Source organism: Orbicella franksi, chromosome 10 (assembly GCF_964199315.1).
Source record: "Orbicella franksi chromosome 10, jaOrbFran1.1, whole genome shotgun sequence".
Classification (NCBI taxonomy): domain Eukaryota; kingdom Metazoa; phylum Cnidaria; class Anthozoa; order Scleractinia; family Merulinidae; genus Orbicella; species Orbicella franksi.
Genome location: NC_138154.1, coordinates 5,826,776 through 5,841,905, shown reverse-complemented (window position 1 = coordinate 5,841,905; position 15,130 = coordinate 5,826,776). Strand labels below are relative to the sequence as shown.

General features: G+C 38.4%; 4 protein-coding genes and 1 long non-coding RNA gene across 5 annotated transcripts in view; 3 read left to right on the top strand and 2 right to left on the bottom strand.

Annotated features, from left to right (window-relative positions):
• LOC145501088 (uncharacterized) overlaps window positions 1-15,130 on the bottom strand; it is a 461,598-nt gene that overhangs the window by 224,386 nt on the left and 222,082 nt on the right. The window lies entirely within an intron of this gene.
• The window catches only part of LOC145501124 (uncharacterized), a 198,112-nt gene that overhangs the window by 1,404 nt on the left and 181,578 nt on the right, over window positions 1-15,130 (top strand). The gene's annotated exons all lie outside the window — the stretch shown is intronic.
• LOC145500053 (uncharacterized) lies at window positions 32-1,301 on the top strand. Its single transcript, XM_081479555.1, has 2 exons — window positions 32-615; window positions 663-1,301. Exons 1-2 carry the CDS (start codon window positions 43-45, stop codon window positions 1,299-1,301), a joined length of 1,212 nt encoding a protein of 403 aa, XP_081335681.1. The 5' UTR covers window positions 32-42.
• On the bottom strand, window positions 1,317-2,919 carry LOC145500052 (P2X purinoceptor 7-like). The gene is made up of 3 exons (XM_081479554.1): window positions 2,320-2,919; window positions 2,032-2,176; window positions 1,317-1,527 (listed from the first exon to the last, which is right to left on the bottom strand). Exons 1-3 carry the CDS (start codon window positions 2,525-2,527, stop codon window positions 1,317-1,319), a joined length of 564 nt encoding a protein of 187 aa, XP_081335680.1. The 5' UTR covers window positions 2,528-2,919.
• Window positions 4,888-9,430, top strand: LOC145501156 (uncharacterized). The gene is made up of 2 exons (XR_014051198.1): window positions 4,888-8,346; window positions 8,654-9,430. It is a non-coding gene; the product is annotated as an uncharacterized LOC145501156 (long non-coding RNA).

Here is a 15,130-nt window from a genome sequence, read left to right as displayed (position 1 = left end):
GATCAACCATTATGATGGCAAACACAGCCGTTTGTAAGTTCAATGGCCGCTGGAAATTTGCTGTTCAGCGCTGGAATTCTATTTACCGGCAACGATTACAGCAATATTGCTAATTTTACAAAGGCAATCAACATCCAATTTTTTAGCCAGAGAAATTTTAGCTCTACTCAGAAAAAGTACCTCTTCCCCATTGTTAACAAAAAATTTGCTGAGCATCAAGTGGATATTCTTAACGAAGTGAGAAACACCGAGGTTGTAGCAGGAGGTGATGGTCGTTGTGACAGCCCAGGCCACTCGGCTAAATACGGCACGTACAGCATTGTGAACACAGCTTCATCTAAAGTTCTTGACTTCTCTCTGGTCCAGGTAACAGAGGTCAAAAATTCAAATGCGATGGAGCTGGAGGGCCTAAAACGTTGCCTAGATCACCTACAACGGGAACAAGTGGCTATTGCAAAGCTTGCTACAGATAGGCACGTGCAAGTCAGAGCGCACATGAAAAAAGAGAGGCCGCACATCAAACACAACTTCGATGTTTGGCATTTAGCAAAGTCTGTTCAGAAGAAGCTATCCAAAAAGGCTCAATCAAAGCCATGTGCGGCATTGAAACCCTGGATACACTCATCATAACTCACCTCTGGTGGTGTGCAAAAACCTCGTAGGGCAATGCTACCGACTGCGTGGAACGATGGAAATCCATTGTTTACCACACGGCTAATATCCACCACTGGGACGGATGTCAGCATTTCCACCAGTGTGCACACCCACCCATCCCAAGAGAAACAGAGAGAAGGAAAGACTGGTTAAAGGTTGGAAGCCCCGCTCATGACACCCTGAAGGAGGTAGCCTTGAACAAGTCGCTTCTGAAGGACATCGGCATGCTAGCCGAGTTTATCCACACGGGCGTTTTAGAAATGTACCATGGCCTCATGGCAAAGAAGTACTGCCAAAAAGTGCAGCACTACTCATATGATGGCATGAGGGCTCGCACCCAGTTAGCTGTTCTTGACCACAACCACAATGTGGGAAGGAGCCAAGGCCAAACCAAGGAGGGTGCAAAGAAACACAAATTTGTCTCCCCCAAGGGAAGTGTTGGGTGGATTGCAAAGCCGCAATACGAGGAAAAATCGTACGCATTTTTAAATGATTTAATGGTTTCTCTCCTTGCATTCAAGAAAGGTGACATTGAAGTTCCCCTGCTACCTCCCAAACCCGCCACCGCGAACATCGCTCCAACCCCCAGGCCACCCAAGAACGACTTGCTAGAGAAGCACAGATCTCGTTTTAATACAGGAAACTAACTGAATGATTTATATTTAATTTCTAACAATCTCCTGTATCCAGGATAATTCCACTTCTGAGTAACTTTCATCAGGGGTGCGAAAGCCCGTGTAATTCCCATCTGCGTTTGGATACATGGCTCGTATTGCTTTCACTACACAAGCAGGGATTACTTTTCTCACGTATCTCCCCAGTCTGTCATGTACCCACCAAGTAAACTGGCGGTAAGCTGCGTAACGATAATTGCTGCAAAAAGAAAACATACGAATGAAACGTGTATTGCAAAATCTTTTCAAATTTGCTCAAGTTTGATGGAAAGGAAGGCTGAAAGGTTATTGCAATTGCCGTGACAATTTGCTATCACCCGCTGATCGGGGTGTAGCTACACAGAACTGTCAGTCGCTTCTGTTTATTAATTTCATTTCGTAGAACCTACGGGAAATTTAGGCAATGGCCGTGTGTGTAAAATGTACTCGACTGAGTTCAATGAACGAATAATTCTTTCACCAAGTCTACAGTTACTAAAACGATTCGTGTAGTTTAGCTACTTATATCTTTCAAAATTGTGTTGCAGTATTGATAGGGCTAATCAAGTATCTCAAACTGAATTTTGTATTATAATGACAATTAAACGTTTTAACATCCTTACAGAATTTGTGACATACAGCGTGCCTGTGGCAAATTGATCTAATCTACATTATCCCAGGAAAAGAGCAAAACGATTAACAATGTTGGAGATGTGATACGTACACATTAACAAGTTCCCGTGGCGCTCGTATGCCACGCGCCTGACTCAAACCAACAATGGCCGTCTCCAACACTTCTCTTCGCAAACATACAGTTTCAAAATCAGGATGACGACTTATACAGCGAATAGGGGGATCATCCTCTAAATCTAAGTCATATAATAAAAAAGCAGCAATGGCAAATGGAAAACAAATGGCTGGGTTTTCATAAGCGAAAATACAAGGACTAAATCAAAACAGTGAATGAATCGTTTCATGAAATTTATTATCCTTCTAATCAACAATATTTCACCTGATATTTTTGTCATGGCTTCTTCGATCTCTTGGCAGCAAACACACTCTCTCTCCTGCTGATTTTCCCAGTTTTCACAATGCTCGCAATTACACCAAGAGGTATTTCCCCTCCTTGCAAACACGTTCTGGCCGTCAGCTGTATTTTCTCCATCGGAATCCGAGAAATTTCGCATGGGTTCGAAGGAATAGGGTTCAAACTCAGCCATATTTTGTAACTGTATTATCAAGCGTTCTGTTGTCCCAAACTATACACAATATAGCTGCGAAAATCCGCGACTAATCACGACTAATGAAGGGCGAGAACACCAAAACATAGCACGCGGAGGCGAGCACGCAAAGTAGGAAAGAAAGCATGAGCGCTTTGACGTCACGAGATGGCGGACGGTAATCCTTATTTGGAAGTAACCAGAAGAGAATGCTAACAAAATGGCGGATGTTCAATTCTGGCGAGTTCTCTTAGTTTTCTATTTGATTTGCACTGAAATACGAACTTTTTTCAATCGATTCTTTGTAATTTACGTTCTTTCTGCAATTTCAGATCATTTCAAAAATTATACCCTGTAGCCTTCCGTTCTCCTTTAATCAATAAGAAATACAATTCAATAAATTGCACACTCATCCAGTCGAGGAAACAGCCGGATCTTAACAACAACAGGAAAAATTCCATTAGTTCTTGAAACGTTGGCAGACACTTCAAAGACTCGTCGCTGTTCTACAGGACCAAGTTCCAGGACCAAGTTCGTATTGATATACTGCTTTTTTGAGAAATTCGTATACTATGAGATCCAGCGTACGCATGATCATGTGGGTGTAGGCACCGACCCTAGAAAGGTGTGACCGATTAGATTCTTCCGATTCTGTGATTATTATTATGTCTGTGTAGAATGTTACGCGCTATTACCGCCGGCAATGCTACGATTTAGCACTTACCGCACTCTTAGGTCGAATGTTCTCGTGCTGAAGTCACAAGAGGAAAACATTCTTCCCTCAGCCTTCTTTGTTTCCAGCATGACGAGTTTATATGTGATGGATCAATATTAATGTTTCTCACAAGCACCCAATCAATACAGTACTGAGTTACACAGTCAGGAAAATTTGGCGGGATCTGATGGATTTTCGGGATTCGAACGACTTCTCTTTGTTCTTTCTTTTTTTTTCAGCATCAGTGATCGTTTTTGGCACAGTACTGTTTGTGGCTGGCTTTGTTGTATCTGCAGCCTTTACAGGCCTATTCTTCATGCTGTGGTCCACAAAGCGGGAGTGCCGTCTCTTAGATTTGCAAGGGAGGGTGAACGATCTAGAGGCTCAGGCAGAGTAGATGATTGTTCAGCCTCTCTTACTGCTTGCACCAATGGTTGGGCTTGGGGAAGGACCTGGGGATCAAGACCAAGGGTATCAATCCGGGGAGGAATAGGCTTAAAATATTATTGCTAAGCCATTAGGTGTCCAATATTGATCGTATCACAAAAGACGCACTTCATGGTCCAAGAACTTAGTTTTAAATCGTTCCCTTTAAAATAAATCGGTTATCGTCATCGAAACCGCTTAGACTTCGTAAAACCATTTTGTAACTCTGTTCATAGAAAGCGGTAATTTAATTTTCGTCGCGGGAAGGCTTTTTGGCAAAGAAAAACGACATGTGCTATGTTGTTCACAGAAGAAATCAGCCTATCCGCGTGCAAATACTAATCAAAAGGGAAGCTCATGACATAAAGAAAAGGGAAAAAGAAGAAAACAGAAAGAAAAGCGACTCGCGCTTATTAGATTCGATCCTTCCACTATTCCAGACTATCGTCGATTACATGTCGCTGTCGGAGTTTTAGTTGTTTACCATAAAGATCACTGCCTTTTTCAAGTTGTAGATGTCGCTTTTTTAAAATGCTTAGCCTGCGTAGCAAGCGTTTCTGTGGGGTTTGGGAGCAAAGAATTACAGCGCGAAAAATGGAGCGAGTAAGAGAGGGGGGAGGGGAAGGAAGAAAGGAGTTCCCATTCTTCCCCTCTCCCACCCCCCCTTTTGTTTTTGGGCTCTCGCCCCATTTTCCGCGCAGACAAACACTGAAAATCCCGTTCCTCGGTCTTTCTTTGCTTCCAAACCCGACAGAAATGCTTGCTGCGCAGGCTAGAAAAACGCTACACGCTTAAAATGCTCAAACTTCACTTTAAAAAAAGACCTTGAAGTTTATCGACGCATGATGGCTAAATCAGTCCATAAATCTCCAGAACTTTTATTAGTCGAAAGTGGACTTAAACATGTTACTTTAGCAGCATCCATAGTACGGACTATTTTAATGTTTTGGTTTCAGAAAGAGGAGGAGAAATAAACTAGAAAAAAAGGGACTGACGTTGTATCAAACCGGTCTCAGGACAAAACGCTAGATTATTCGAGGCTTGCAGCACTTTTTTCGCTTGTGCTAAAGAGGACACACGAACATTGTGTGACAATGTTGTAAATACAGTATAATATTACTTGTATCGGCTCAAACAACCTAGCGGTCGCTGATTTCAGGTCATTGAATTCACTTTTTGAAAACACTTCATGCTCAAATGCTCAGTCATCACTTTAAAAAAACACCTTGAAAAATTTATTGACGACGGCATCGATAAATGCACGAATCTTTGATACACACGGAACTTTATAAATCGAAGGTGTATTCCAAAACGGTTTATCTTAGCACTAGCAGCATTGATATTACGTTCGTCTGTTTCATTGTTTTGGTTTCAAAAAGAAGGGGAGAAATTAACAGGAAAAAGGGGTCTGACGTAGTGTCGAACCGGTCTCACAGCAGTGTCACTTATCGCGACGCGCAAAACCTTAACCGCTTGTGCTAAGGGGGCAACATGACTGTAGTGTATTTGTAAATACAAGACTTCTATCGGCTCGAACAACTAGCACTCGCTAATTTTCAGTTCATTGAATTTGCTTTTTGAAAACACTACACGCTCAAATGCTCAAACTTCACTTTAAGAAAAGACCTCGAAAAGTTTGTTGACGGCGGCATCGATAAATGGTCGAATCTTCCGATACTCACAGAATTTTATTAATTGAAGATGGATTTCGATGCTTGAATGATTTATTTTAGCCCTAGCAGAACGGTTTATTTTAGCACTAGAAGCATCGACAGTACAGGCTATTTTAATGTTTTGGTTTCAAAAAGAAGGGGACATATTAAAAAAAAAAGAGCTGATTCGTGTTGCACTCAACTCACCAAAATGTCAGAAGCGCTTCCGATTCGCATAGTGCGTTAATCGCTTGTGCTAACGCAACAACATGAATAATCTAGAGCTTTTTTATGAAGAAAATACTTGTATCGGCTCGAACAACTAGCGGCTAATGTGATGCTTCGTTGATTTCATTGTCCGGCAAAAAAAAAGGTTTCTTTTGTTTCGCGTTCAACAAAAAGATGCCGCTAGGAAAAGTGCCTTTTTTTGCATACGTTATTTCTCGAAAACGAAGAGGAACCCAGCGAAAAAAATTACAGGGCAATGTTTTTCAGCTGAAATGAAGTCCACATGCAAAATTTCAGCTAATTTGGAGCAAAAAAACAACCAAAATCGTCACTTATCCCCTTTTATGACTAGCTTCTTCATGTGTAAACCAAAAATACTGTAAATCCTCAAATTAGCGCCCCCACCCCCCCTCGAATAAGCGCCCCTCCTATCAGTCGAAATTTAAAATAAGCGCCCCCTCCCTTCCCCCCATTTTGTGGACAAGTAACAAGACAACAAAGGGTGTACAGCTTTCATCATGTAGTATTAGATTTGTACGTTATTTCAGTTTGTGAACACGTTTAGTGAACACGTCGAACACGTTAAGTACTAACAGTGCTGCGATTTAAACTTTAGGATCAGCTTTTCAGGTCAATAAACAGCTTATGTTGGTGTTTACGCACAGATGATGTTTTAAAAGAATGATCATGTCAGGCTACGCTTTGGGAAAAATTAAATAAGCGCCCCCTCGAATAAGCGCCCCCTTCGAATCAGCGCCCCCTGTCTTATCCTAAATTTGAAATAAGCGCCCTGGGCGCTTATTTGAAGATTTACGGGAATTGTACAGCGCAAAAAGACCTAGGTACGAGTTTAGCATTACAGTGTTTATGCAGGGACGGTAGGTAGCAGTTGTCTAGTAAAAGATGACAACACGGGCAATGGTTGACTATTCATTCTTTTCATTTCTTAATTTAATCTCTTCCTACTCAACAAGATTGTGTGCTCCCTGTGGTTCCAAGCCTTACGGAGCCTTACGTATTAGGATAGAAATTGTCCTACCCTTACCCCCTAAAATGGGATGACAGCATTGCATGACGAACAAACAAGGAACCGCTGCAAGCAAGGATTCAAGCAGCAAGAGATCAAACGATGATCAAACATAGTATTTTGGTGTCGTGCAAAGCAAGCAACTATCTACAAATCACTTAGCCGTTTTTGACTTAGATGCAGTGGTGATCATATGTGTCGAAAGAGGGTCATAGATTCATGGTGTTCGACCATTAGATAAGTTGACAGTTGGCGATGTACGCTGGACGTTGTGTAAACAAAAGCAAACTTCTGCTTTATGTGCGACGAATGGTGACAGAAACACATCAAATTGGCTTTTGGACCTGCTTTTTACAGCAAATAAGGTTAGAACATTTCAAAATTATCAGCTGTGTCTATTTCAACTTAATATAGCTCAAGACATGTGGCGCTTACTAAAATATATGTCTAGCCCGTAAATTCAAATTTGACGACGGATGGTCAAATATCTTCATCTTTAACATACTTTGAAAAGCTCTTGTGTCGCTCACAGTCATTTGCCCAAAGAAATTTTTACAGGAGTCTGTAGACCATCCTTCTGCGATTCAACCACCAGAAGCTTAATCCATTTCAAGGTTTTGCACATGGTGAAAATCACTTATTTTTACGAAGTACTTTTAAGTGAATGAAATACATGTCTTTGAAATTTAATTATTTTGCACCCAACAAAAACCGCAACATTCCCTAAAATCAACCCAGTACACAATTAAACATTACACAAAAATATTTGAGTGTTTTAAAGACGGAAGAATGATGTGGTTTTGCATGCGAGGCTCTCAAACTTGTTTAATAAAATGGTGCGTCAAATGACGATTTTAATGGTCTTTGGTAATTTGCATATTTCTGTGAAATAAAGGGATATTTTGCCAAAACAACTATCCAGTAGTCTTTGTCATGCCCTAGCCTATCTACCATAGGAATATGAGCGAAATCGAATTTTTGACCCTTGCCGAGTTATTTTCCATATTTATGGACAGAGACTCTTAAGTGTTATTTAGTGTTACAGACCAGACAGATAAAAAGACACAGGAATCATTATCTGATACACAAACTTAAACAGCATTTTTTTCATTTTTAAAATTTATACTTTCTAGTTTTTTTCAGAACTAGCCAATCACAGATGCAGTGATTTCTGAAGCAATATGAGTGTGACATTTTGTACTTTTATTAGTTACTTTTTCCCATGTGTTTATGCCATAAAAGGCACTTTCAATTGACAAAAACCTTACTAAAGAGGTAGAAATATAATGTCAGGGCTGGATATATATTCCCGTTACAGTTTGATACATTGAAGAGCATTTTAATTACTGTTGTATTATTTAATGACATGACATCAATTATTTATCTGATATCATCTTGTCAATATATTGGCAAGTGACATAGCTATTTTTGACATATCTAATCATCAAAACTTATCTTCGATTTTTGTTGTAAAACATGGATATGTACTCTTTTTGATACGGCAACGCATCTACAATTCAAGATACTATCAGAAGAAGGACAAGAGGACAGCAAGAAAAGAGCTGGAAGTGCAGGCAGACAAAGATGATCATGAAAGGATCTATAAGCAACTAGAAGTTGAACTCAAGAAAAAAAAGGAAGCCAGTCTGCAGTGAGAGAAATGATGGTCCTAACCTTCAAACAGCAAAGAAGCGAAACAACAAAAATAGAGGATGCAAATCCCACCAAAGTAGTGCTCCAAAAATTCTCCTTTTTGGACAAGGAATTACCTGTAAGTAGCAATATTGTTGTACATATATAACAGTCTGATCAAAAAAGTAATGGTGTATGTTTACTTGGTGGAAATGTGAAAAAGATGGGTATGTGATTCATTAGTAATTATTATTATCAGGGGCGGTGGAGCTTTTTTCTAATTGGCATGGGGGGCTAAATACAAGTGAGTGCTAGAAGTGCTGACTTACTAGGGGGTCTGGAGATATTTGTAAAATTATTATTTTGTGTATTTTTGGCTTGAAATTCCCCACCCCCCCCCAGCTCCACCATCCCTGATTATACATTATCCAAATGTTAATTCACAGTTACAACTCGAGATGGAACTCATCACACAATGCACCTTGTCAGAATTTAAGGACGACTGGGGTGAACTGCGACAAAAGTTATTGCCACATTTTAAAGAGCTTGAAGGAGAGGACAACGAGAATGCCGACATGCCCAGTTAGTTTATTACTTGCATAAATGCATATTTTACTCAATCATAGCCTTAACAAAACTGGAAATGTCTAAGGTAGATTACATGCACAATTGTGACTCCCCACAAGACAATTAAAGGCAACATCCTCTGCATGCCCAAATTGCACACCCGAATATAAGAAGATAAATTTTGTGCAGGTGGTCGTCTGGTTAACAGTTGTGAAGGATTTCCACATATCCTACTATATTTGAGGAGTTGAAGAATAAGACATTCAGCTAGCTACAGGATTGAAATCCAACTTATAATTATTCATCATTCATGCAGTTGAAATAAAGCCACTGAGAAAACCAGTCAAGTTCTTAAGTTGCATCCTGGAAGCTGTACATTACTTCAGAATTGATAAAAATATTTGCTCTTGGGATCACAAGGACTCTGATCTCAGATCTTTGAAAGACAAATGAAATGAAATGATTATAAGTTACATGTCATGCAGAATTAGTGTGAGCTTCTATGATGTTTTGTGACTTACTCACTTTACAGAAAGGCTTTCTGTTTTAGTGATATATTTTTCCTTTCTGCTTTCACTCAGACCTTGAGTTAAACCACCACAAAAAAACACACATCGGTGAAAAACACAATTACGCACCATACATGACCATTTAATCCAAGATTTGATTTTGCAAAGTTGTAGCTTTTGAGAGACTTAAAAGTGCAAATGACATATTAATTAAAACATGTTTTAACTACTTTCTTAGATGACCCCGATGGGAAAGCAGTTATGCTACTGACACAAAAGTTTGATTGTGAACCAATCGTATATTTCCTTGATGAGGTAACATTATACATGTACCTATTAGAAGGGATGTCAGTTAAACTATTTAGTTAATTCGCTTTAACTGAAATAGAGACTGAAAGCTGCATGCACTCAGCTGAATGGTTCTCTCATTGTTTCCTGTTCCCTGATAGAAAATGATTGCGGGCACTGCTCTTGAAGCTGAAAATTGCTCTTAAGTTCAGGCTTAAAACTAAACTGAAGTTTAGGTTTTGTACTGTACTTCTTTCGAGATGGTCATACAGGGTGGTCTCTGACACGGTTCATGAGCAATTAAACTCATCACCAATAGATGAGCTTTGGAGGAGGTGCCTAAAAGGTTGGTGGAACCGGGTGACAAATCTGCCAGTGAAAAAACAAAGAGATACACACAGCGAAACATTGCAAGCAAGCAACTACATGATGAGTTGTGAAAAAACCTGATAAATCTCTGTGGCTGTCCCAAAGCACATGAGCAGGGACACCACTGACCAGCATTGCTTCCAGGTTAACTTTGCCTAAATTACATTTAGCCACATAAAAAATGGCAAATCACGAAAATAAGCAAGTAAGGTACCTTTTTTAATAACCTGCTCTTACACTAGAAAGAGTGTTTATAGAAAGCAAAATAATGAGAGTCTACGTGAAGGCTCCTTGTTGCAAATCACATACCTATGTAAATCACATTTGATAAACTACTCTGACCATTCAGAGGACTAGCGTCTCAAAATTACTAAGAATAGCGTGGTGAAATCAAGAATATCGGTTAGTAATTCAAGTTCTTCAAGGGTCACGCAAAACCTTCAGGTCACGGATCACAAAAAATAAATTCTTTAAATTCATGTTTCACAGAAAATAAAATCAGCGAATCACACATCATGACAATACCTCTGTACGACCCTCTTTTGAGTGTCTACTAAAACAATTAGACAACAATTAACCAGCTCAAGTTTTCTATGAACAATAGTTAACCTGGGCTAGGCCTTAAGTTGACTATTCGCTCATAGAAAACTCAGACTTGTAGTCTATTTGTTAAATAGATTACAGAACATACCTTTAAAAATGCTGCTTGCAGACTGGTTGTTTAGAGCCCGATTAAGCTAACCCAAGTACCGCAGAGTTCAGAAGTAGAAATATGCAGTCTAAGGATAAAAAAGCAGACTGCAGACAAGGGATAAAACATCTGCCGAATAGCACCCTGCTTAATCCTTACATAAATTAACACTCAGATGAGCCTGTGTACATACGGTTAGCTCTCGATAATGGAATGAAACACAGTATTTTATTTTACCCCTTGTCATGCAGTCCGCATTTTACCCGCATTTCATTCTGGCCATTTCTACCCCTGATCTGCAATATATATGCATTTTAATAGCCTCAGTGTGCATAGCCTAACACATAGGAGGCTACAGGCTGCAGTTCATGCATCTAAAACTGGCCACTTATAGATTTGGGACTGAAATATAGTTAAGTTATAAATAAAAGGCTTTCTCAGGTAAAAACAGCAAAGTGATAAGCACTTACTTTGTATGTTTAGTTACCGAATACGCACCTATAGTTAACAATTATTCACCAAAGTGGAGGTGAATGGTGGTGAATATTTACCGAGCCACGAAGCAGCAAAGTAAATATCCATCACTTCACCGACACTGAAGTGAATAAATGTTTTAGTACATACCACACAAGCTAAATAATTAGCAGACCAAAATGTTCTTTTTAAATTTGTGACAAGCGGTCGGAATTGCTATGCGATGGAATTACTTGCTAATCACCTCCGAGTTAACTAATCAGAGCACGCGAAGAGCACTATTCACTTGTGTGGTATATACTAAAAACGAATATTACATGTACATCTCATTACATGTTTAGAATTCAGCATTGAGACTGTGGTGGTGTTCTTACCTTCGTCATGTTCTTTGCTCTTCTTAATAATCCTATTGAAAAGTCCACTTCCATTACAATTGTCAAAGCACACTTTTGATGTTTAGTAGGGTCTCCTTGTGTCAAACCAACTCATCCAACCAGCCTGAAAACGGTCTCTCTGGCTCAGGTCGCACGTGGTGCCTGGCCGTGAGCAACCTGGATCATCTGAGAGTGTTAGGCCTTGTGGGAACCCCTTGTGGGTCATTAATATGGCATTCATTTATGCTGCATGAAAAGTACTCTGCGCAGTCCCCTTGCCATTATGAGTTCTTCAGTAGTTTCAATAGTTTCAACAGTGTTTGGCCGGTTTGAAACGGTAATGAGCTTATTCAACTGAATATGTAAAAATTACAGTTGTGCAATCTTTTGAACTTCATTATGATTACAATCTTAATTTAACTCGCTGTGCTGCAGTATTGGGTAAGTCTGAAATCAAAATAAGCTTCATATTTTTCCAACTGCAGACAGTCAGCAAAGGGCCTGAAGAATTTGCTGAAGGCGGAGTGGATAATTCCTTTAACACAAGCCAGCCCTGGGTGATGTGCTACGTAGACAAGGATGGGACGGATGAGTATCAGTTGTTTGTGGTTGTTGACAGGAGGATCCTTATGGAGGTGGAGAGTTCTTCTTTCCCACGGGCCCTGTTTATGTTGTTGTGCACTCGTTATGCCTTCGACATTGACTACAAAGCTAGTCAAAAATTGTTTTACACATTCTTGGAAGAATTTTGTTTGGGAATAGTCCCTAGCAAAAAGTCCAAGAAGTACCGAACTGAAGTAAAGGAACTGTTTGATTAGAAACTAACCTACAATAATTATTACAATTGTACCAGCTGTAAAAAAAGTTTCTAAACAAACATTTCCTAATAACTACAGTTTGGTATTTCCGTTGCAAGGGTTCAATGTTAAAACCTTCATTAATGGATAGTCATTTACTTGCAAAAATTTCTGACACTATAAATTTGGGGACACTTCTTTATTTCGTAAGTCTTTATTTTCAAGCAAATTTCAGGCAATTTGCTCTTAAAGCATACCTTAAGAGTAGATTTATGCCTATAAAACATGATTATTTCTTAAGATAAATATGTCAGGCGCTTGAAATTTTCAGTTGGCTGTATTTTTCGACACTTTTGTGTCCCAAATTAAAATTGTCCCAAATTTTTTGTAAGTAACATAGAAAAACATGAATTCAAGAACATTCTGTCAGTTTTTTGAACTGCCATTCGCATGCATGAATGATCACAAAATGTTGGCTTAAAAGTTAAGTTAAGAGCGTCAAGCTCTTTGTGTTATGTAAACAAGGATGGGACAGATGAGCATCAATTGTTTGTGGCTGTTGACAGGAGGATCCTTATTGAGGTGGAGAGCTGTTCTTTGTCTTTTTATGTTGTTGTGCATTCATTATGCCTTCCACATTGACTACAAAGCTAGTAAATAATTTCAAAGAATATTTTACATATATTTTCTTAGAGTTTTGTTTAGGAATACAGTTGTTTGTTTCATGAGAGACTTAATTATACCTCACTGAGGGCTACTTAAACTTGACCTTTCTCAGTGTAAACAGAATTTACAAAATACATGGCAATGGTGGATCATCCTTACAAGTGCAACAGTCTAGTGCCATATTTTGTGTATCCTGTTTAAATTTGTAAGGTTGTACATTTAATGACCCTTACTGAGGTATTACTAAGAGCCATTAAGACATCATTATGATTTCACTACAAAAAAGCCAGAAGATGGCTTACATTTTCATATACATGTAAGAGTTTTGTTTAGGGTTTTTATAACTGGCACAAAAAATTGTTAATGGCTCTATCAGTAAAGAAATTCGATGTTATTGTAGAATTGTCAGTGAGAGGAATATTTAAAGGGGCCGTGTCACAGATTTAAATTAATTTTTTGCAAGGACTTTAAATTTAGTACGGCAAAACATTCAGATAACCAATCTCAATCTTCTACGTCCGCCACTCTTGGTCATTTTGTTTTCCTCTACTTAAAAATCATGTTGAGGTTTGTTCCTTCTTCAAAGAAATTTAATTTCACTTGACAAGACATGAGTTAATATATTGTGACATGTCTCCTTTAATAATAGTAGGATAATTCAGCCCTTTCCTGATGGCCGTGGAGTCTTATACAGGACCAGGACCATCTTATTAAAAAACATTTTTTCCAACAAGCCTCCAATTTTTCCTGTTTATGTATCATTTGTCAAAATCAATTCATCAGTTGCAAATAATTGAGGACTAGATTGTAAGAAAAGAGTCTAATTTGAAGAGCTACAGTGGTCAATTTAAACTCCAAAGCTGTGGTATGTAATATTCACTTATTTTGAATTTAAATAATCTTTAGTTTACTTAATGTGACTCTAGTTGTTAGAGCATGATAAATAATGGTATTTGGTAGCATACATTGTGTGCTTTCCATTTGACCATAAACTCCACTTTAAAATTCTGGAGCATTGGGACAACCTCAAGACGTATCCTGAAATTTCAAAAACTTGTTTGTGGACTGATTTCAGGAGTATTTGGTTGAATGGAAAGTGGCCGTTGTAATTAGGTGATTATTTCTCCATGCAGAAAAGAGTGGTTATTAAGCAATTATGATAGAGTTTAATGTCCTGTTGTGAATCCAATGTCTAGCTGGATTACAAATAAAGAACTGAGTTTGATGAGTATTGCTTTGCATTGAGAGTTGTATTTTTCTACTAATAAGTAGTGTTGGTATTGCCAGACTTAAATATATGTGATACTACATCCACGGGTGTTTAATGGACACATGGTCACTGGCCTCAAAGCTTTGGTGGTTAGCTTCACACTAAGCACCATCGAAGAGACCTGTAAATGGATTTCATCTTGTCCAAAATAGCGAAAGTAACAGGACTTCTTGAAATACTTCTTGATATACTTACGTGAAATGAGAAAAGTACTCTTAAAATGAGAATTAATTTTAAGGAAACAATATTCTTGAACTGTTCTTGAAAATAAGAATAATCTTTTCTTAAAATAAGAGCGTTCCTTCTTAAATTAAGGATTTTAATAAGGAATCTTAAAGTCAGAAACTGTTTCTTAAAATAAGAATTACTCTTAAAATAAGAAATTTAATTTAACAAAACCAAATTTCTTTACTGGAGATTTGTTTTAAGAAATTTATTTCTTAAAATAAGATTTTTCATTTAAGAGTGATTGTGATGTCGGAAGCGACAGTGATTGTTCAGAGAAACCCCTTCCTAAGTCTTCATGGAAACGAAAAATAAAGGACATTGAATCGTCCTCCTCCGAAGAATATGAATTCAAAGAAGCGAAAAGAGCCGAAGGATACTGTTTCGTGGACATGGGCAGTCTAAAAGATTTAATTCAAAGAGTTCATCCATTCAGCAGAAATTGTTCAAGTTAGCAAATAAAACCTTGAATGTTTTAGCTACTCACAGTTTCAGTCGTTTGAATTTATTATTGTTTGAGTTGGAAATTTTCAGACTAGATTTTATTACTAAAATATTTTTACATATCCATTTTTAGGTACAGTGCATATTCTTGAAGACCCTTTGAATGGTTATGGCCTATGCAGTACACTCTATGTTGAGTGTGATACCTGTGAGCTGTCACAGTTCTTTAGCACTGGCAAACACAATGTC

Bases quoted from the DNA above. Each gene is read 5' to 3' on its own strand.
- LOC145500052 (XM_081479554.1), bottom strand. From the start codon at position 2,527: ATGGCTGAGTTTGAACCCTATTCCTTCGAACCCATGCGAAATTTCTCG. The intron at 2,177-2,319 runs GTGAAATATTGT...TATATGACTTAG, and splicing joins AGCCATGACAAAAATATCAG to ATTTAGAGGATGATCCCCCT. The intron at 1,528-2,031 runs GTACGTATCACA...TTCTTTTTGCAG, and splicing joins CCACGGGAACTTGTTAATGT to CAATTATCGTTACGCAGCTT.
- LOC145500053 (XM_081479555.1), top strand. From the start codon at position 43: ATGGCCGCTGGAAATTTGCTGTTCAGCGCTGGAATTCTATTTACCGGC. The intron at 616-662 runs ATACACTCATCA...AAAACCTCGTAG, and splicing joins GTGCGGCATTGAAACCCTGG to GGCAATGCTACCGACTGCGT.